The 5705-nt window shown below is 50.7% G+C and overlaps 1 protein-coding gene across 1 annotated transcript in view; it reads left to right on the top strand.

Moving 5' to 3' along the window:
* The first annotated feature begins 993 nt into the window (after positions 1 to 993).
* Positions 994 to 5705, top strand: part of LOC103749220 (carcinoembryonic antigen-related cell adhesion molecule 1) — a 15865-nt gene continuing 11153 nt past the window's right edge. Inside the window, exons 1-3 of the mRNA XM_008852080.2 lie at positions 994 to 1169; positions 3543 to 3676; positions 4520 to 4879. Coding sequence (XP_008850302.2) covers positions 994 to 1169; positions 3543 to 3676; positions 4520 to 4879 — 670 coding nt within the window. The remainder of the gene's footprint in view (positions 1170 to 3542; positions 3677 to 4519; positions 4880 to 5705) is intronic.

Below are 5705 nucleotides of genomic sequence, written 5' to 3'. Positions count from 1 at the left end.
AATCTCCAGGGCTCCTTCTGGGGCTGTGCTTCTCTGTTACTGTGATTGGGAGCTGGGTCTTCAGACACGGAAATGGGACGAATGTGCCACAGCAGCAAGTGCACACCGTGGTGAGCCTGAGGCTCCCCCAGGAAGGCTCTGCCGTCCGCACACTGGACAGTGACTCAAAGACGCCGTCTGTCACCCTGCCTAAAAATGCCATCCCACTTTATTCAAGTACTTGGTATTTAATAAAATTCATTTAGCAAATGATTGTGAGATTAAAGAACCGTCAAGTCCATATGAATCCTCAGGACAGTCAAATGACTTCCCCCACTCCGTGTTGAGATAATTGAGAAGTCTGGTGATGTAGGGCTGAGAAAAAGACTCAAATCGAGGAACACTGGGTCCTCCAATGAGGTACCAGGCCGGCCTGGACAGATGTTACAGTGCAGGGCTAAGTAAGCTCAGCATCAAAACCTATGTGAGACCATGAAAAAGGAGGAAAGTTCAGACTGACTCAGGAGATGAAAGGTGCCTAAGATAAGCATCATCCTTAAAGCTGCCTTGAGTCAAGGCAGGCCCAGGAATGGCTGGTAAAATACTTTTCATTTCTCTGCAATATTCTTAAACTTCAGAACTCGAGTGTTTAGTCAGGCTTCTCCAGAGAAGCAGGCCCCACAGTCCCAGATCCATGCGAATGTGTGTGCAAAGAGAGATGTGTTAGAAGGGATTCTCACACATGATCATGGGAGTTGATATGTCTCAAAGATAATCACAGTGGGTCAGCAAACTGGACGCCCAGGAGAACCCCAAGTACAGTTACAGCCTGGAGACCAGTAGGCTCAAGGCCACGAAGAAATGCTGGTTCAGTTTGAGTGTGAAAGCGTGTGAAAAGGCCAGTACCCATCAAAGGCATCAGATAGTAGAAGCTTTTTGACGGATGTGAGAACCAGTGTAGGCTACGGGACAGTTCATGGTGGCTGGTTCCAATGCTGTTGGGGATGAGAAGATATGGACACTCTGGCAGGTCCCACTGGCCAGGACCTCTTTGTCAATGGGTGCCTTATGGAAAGGCAGGTCAACCTCTGGGAGCAAACTGACAACCTCGGTACAGCACTGCTCCAAATCAATGAGGAACGAGACGACCCTGGGTCTTGGCTTTGGGCTAATATGCTGCTTAATGCCAGGTGACAAGTTGTCTTGGTTAACACCATGCTGCCCAGTACACAAGGATGGGCGAGGTGGCTAGGCCACAGCAAACACTTAGCTTCAAACAGAGCCTAAGGGAATTGTCATGTGACCCTGCACTCCCCCTGCTGGCCACACACCCTTATGGGAAAGAGGCTCAGAGAGTTTCCAGCAGCAGCACAAGAGGCAATCAACGGAAACAACTCATGTCCAGGGACAGGTGAACACAGATAAATGTGGCATGCGGTACACCGCAATATCAAACAGCTAAAAAGGCAAAGTTCTGGTGCCAGATGGGATGGCTCACACCTGCAATCCCAGCATTTAGGAACCTGGGGTAGGATATTTCTAATCCTGAGAGGCCAACCTGGGCTGCAGAGTGGGTGTCCTGTTTTAAAAGAGAAATGACAACAACAACAATAATAAGTACAGCAGGCTACAACATAGGTAACAAGAAATAAAAAGGCTTAGGTTAGGGGCTGGAGAGTTGACTCAGAGATTAAAAGCTCTGGCTGCTCTTTGCAGAGAACCCGGGTTCAAATCCCAGCACCCACACTGCAGCTAACAACAGTCTGTAACTCCAGTTCTGGAGGATCCGATGTCCTCTTCTGACTTCCATGCAGGACACAGGTGCACTTACATACATGTAGGCAATACATTCATATACATAAAAATTTAAAAAATAATAAATAAAAACATTAAAGGCTTAGGTTAGTAAAACTCATTTTTAGAAAGTACCAAGAATTGGCTAATTCCTAGGGAAAGGAAATAGATTAGAGGTCAGCAGGGCTTGAGGGTCATGAGGAGTTACTGTTAAACGGTTACAGCTTGTTTCAGGTGATAAAATCTAGAAATAGCTGTGGTAGCTGCACAACTGGCTGCAACTAATGGTATTTATTTGTATGCTTAACAGGCTATGCTAGCACTTTTGTTATAAATACTGTAAAATTTAAAACGGTGTTTAGGGAAGAGGATAAAACACATCCATTAAGGTCAGATAGTGCTCTTTATGCAGACCCCTCAGGATCCTTTGGGCAAAGAATACACGGGTTTTGAGACAAGAGATGGACCAGAGACATGATGTGCAGGCACTCTGCCTATGCTGGTGTCCTCTCCCTAGAGTCTCAAGAGACCGTCCCAGGACTTTCCTTGAAACTTTGGAGGTGCATGGCTCCTCCTGAGGGTCCTCATTTTCTGGGTGCACTCTCCCCAGACTCCCAAACTCTCCCTAGACTCACCTAGACCCATTCTGTGCTGGATGTGGTTGTGAAAGTCTGGGCTGCCATAGTGAACAGGATGACTGGCCTGCAGCCTGGATATAGAGCTCATCTGTTTCCAGGTATCAGGCCAGTTCATAGCATCAGGGACTGGCCATCATCTCTGCCACAACCCTAAACGTGAGCTGAAGATCTCCTAGTGATGTCCAGAGGGTGACATCAGGACACAAAATCACCACACAGAATTACTTCCATGAGACTAGAACTGATCTTGCAGAGCCTGGTTTCTAACCCTGTCCCAGCTGACCTAGAGATCCCTTCCCTTAATCCTGCTCTGACCTACCGGCTAATTCCTGTGTCTCTGAGCACATTACTCCGTGAGGAGATGCTGTGTAGTCCTCTCCCTCCTGACATCACCATTGGGTAAAGAGAAGGTTGACACTAGGGGAGTGGCTGAGGCAGAGGCCAGAGGCATCCCAGAAAGGTCACAGGAGACATGGGCCCCAGCTCAGCCTGCACAGGGAGCTGGAGGGTCTCCCTGAACCCTGCATAGCATGGTGGAGCCCACAGTCCTCTTTCCAGGACACACAGGTCACCTCCTCCTGCACACCAGGAAAAGAAACGCCTGAGACAACTGCTCCTGGGCCTCCGTCCTTGGATCAGAGAGAGTCCAGACTGGACACTAGTGACAAGGATTGGCTCCCCCCTCCCCTCCACTAGTCATCACTCAGCGTCTCACTTTCCAGCTCCAGAGACAGCTCTGTCACCTCCTGCAGGGAGTAAATCCCACCTTCCCAGAGAACTGAGGGAAGCCTGGGTGCTCAGCTGCTCTTCACAAGGAAGAACACAACGTGGATTTGGAGGGCAGGGCTCCCCCTCGGTGCTGTCAGACCAAGGCCAGGACACAGCAGACGTCAGCCCTGGGTGAGCTGCTGTTCCCTGTCAGCCTTGGTGTCTAAGTGTGCTCTAGAGGACTGAACCATTGAGGAGACACAGGGCAGAGGGAGGCTGGCAGCTCTGAGAGAGGAGGGCACAAAGCTGTGTGCTGGACACGGACCCCGCCCTCAGCCCTCAGCCCATGTGACTCTGGGAGGGGCTTCTGCCTGGGAGGAGGCTGAGGTCTAGGGAGGAAGGACAGCAGAGCTGACAGCACAGCAGCAGGGCTGGGGAGCAGTGCTGGGGCCGAAGCTCTTCTCCACAGAGGGAGGACAGAGCAGCCCTGACCACGGAGCCCCTCTCTGCCCCTCCACGCACTGGGAGTATCTGTTGGCAGCGGCTGCTGTTCACAGGTGAGGGGCCCATTCCCTGGGCATGGGAGGGAGGCACAGACACTGGTTGGGGTCGCCAAGGGAAGAACAGAACCTGAGAGGGGACACTACGAGGGACAGAGTCTCAGCAACTAGAAGGTCTCAGTGTACAGGGATTAGTAAGGGGGAGGAGACACTCAAGTGATCCTGTTCTAAGCTAATCACCACTGAGCACTATATGCTGAAGACAGACGTTCCCAACAGTGTCAGAATGATTCTCCAATAACCCCGAGATGGGTATTAAACATTGTTCTTAGCTACCAATGGAAGAAATTCATAAATAAGCCTCTGTACACGCAGGGCCTGGAACATATATTCATTCATCAACAGGCATCTAAGCCTGTTCCAGGCAGTGGGGCTTAAACAAAGAACAGACTAGACCTCACACAACCCTCATCCTAGGGGACTAGGGAACAGACCCGCAAGGACTTCTAGAAGGTGATGACGGGGGATTGACAAGAGCCACCGAGGAAACAGCAGAGAGGGTCAGAAACTGAAGACTCGGGGACCCTAGGGGGAGGTCAGGGAAGGAGTACCCTGTATCCTCCCCCAGACCTGTGAGAGTGAGCAGGGATCTGAGGGCCATGAGGGGTGAGCCCTGAGGAAGAACGTTCCAGAGGGGAAGTGACAAGTTCAGGACACTGAGCTAATGGAGACCATGCTGCTGACCTCGGCTCAGGAGGACACACACACACACACACACACACACACACACACACACACTCTAAGGTAGAGGGAGGAACATAACTTCTCAGGATAAGGGCCCTATATTTCTAACAAATACAAAGTTCCCAATATTGATGATTTCTCTTTCTTCGCTCGTAGCCTCATTGTTAACCTTCTGGAGCTCCCCCACCTCTGCTCAACTCCATGTTGAACTGGTGCCGCCCCTGGTTGCTGAAGGGAAGAACGTTCTTCTGGTTGTCCACAACCTGCCTGAGAATGTTTTTGTCTTTTACTGGTACAAAGGGAAACGTTTAGGCAATGCCAATGAAATTGCACGATATTTAATACCCAGAAATGAAAATAGGACAGGGCCTGCACACAGTGGTAGGGAAACCATATTTCCCAATGGATCCTTGCTGTTCCAGAACGTCAACCAGAACGACACAGGATTCTACACGCTACAGACCTTCACTCCAAGAGGTGATAGGAACGAAATACCTGTGCAGCTCCACGTACACCGTGAGTAATTCTCTGTGACCTCTCGGTGCTGGGTGTGGCTAATCCCTACAAAGCTGTCAGCCTGGACAGTGTGTACCTCCCCTCTGTATTTTGTCATCATGTGTGGTTTGAGAATTTAGTGCAAGACATACAGCTGAGACGAATGTAACAGATGAGAATCCCTCACCTGAATCCACCCGGCAGAGAGGAGGACGTATGCTGGGATGACCCAAACAGAGGGATCAGACTCAGCACAGACTCTTGGGGCCTTCAACATGAATTTGGTCCTGAGAAGGCCCCTGTGAGACTCAGGCAGGGCCTGGTTGAGGAAACCAGGGATCCTCACTGCGAGGTGAGCACCAGGATGCCCTGGCTCCAGCCCTCTCTCCCAGACTTCTGACTCCAGGTGATCTGGGGAGCCTGGGGACAGGGATGGAGTTTGACCCTCTTTTAGAACTGAAAGTGAGCAATGATTTGTGGCTGTCTGAGTGTCATGGGTTCAGTCAGTGCACTCTCCTGAGAGCCACATCTAGGCTCGGTCACCTGGGCATCTCCTCCTGAGTCTCAGCACAGAGAACAGAGGACAAGTGCCCAGGCCACTAGCCAAGTACCCTGATGAGCTTATGAGACTCCACAGGAAGATCAGTGTCCCCAAGGAGAGGAGCAGAGGATAAAGGTCCACCTGGAGCTCTGTGTGCTCAGGGTCCAGCCCAAGGAGTTCTCTCTTGCAGGCAGACAGCAATAGGTGCTGCTGATGTGGGCAGCTGGCCGTCCCAAGGTCAGGTCAGTGTTAATATTTAAGGTTACCTACAGACAGGCAATTACCATTTCCCATGTATCCTACTGT

The sequence above is a fragment of the Nannospalax galili genome, unplaced genomic scaffold (assembly GCF_000622305.1).
Source record: "Nannospalax galili isolate Female #2095 unplaced genomic scaffold, S.galili_v1.0 scaffold385, whole genome shotgun sequence".
NCBI lineage: Eukaryota > Metazoa > Chordata > Mammalia > Rodentia > Spalacidae > Nannospalax > Nannospalax galili.
This window is presented reverse-complemented; position numbering and strand designations above follow the sequence as displayed.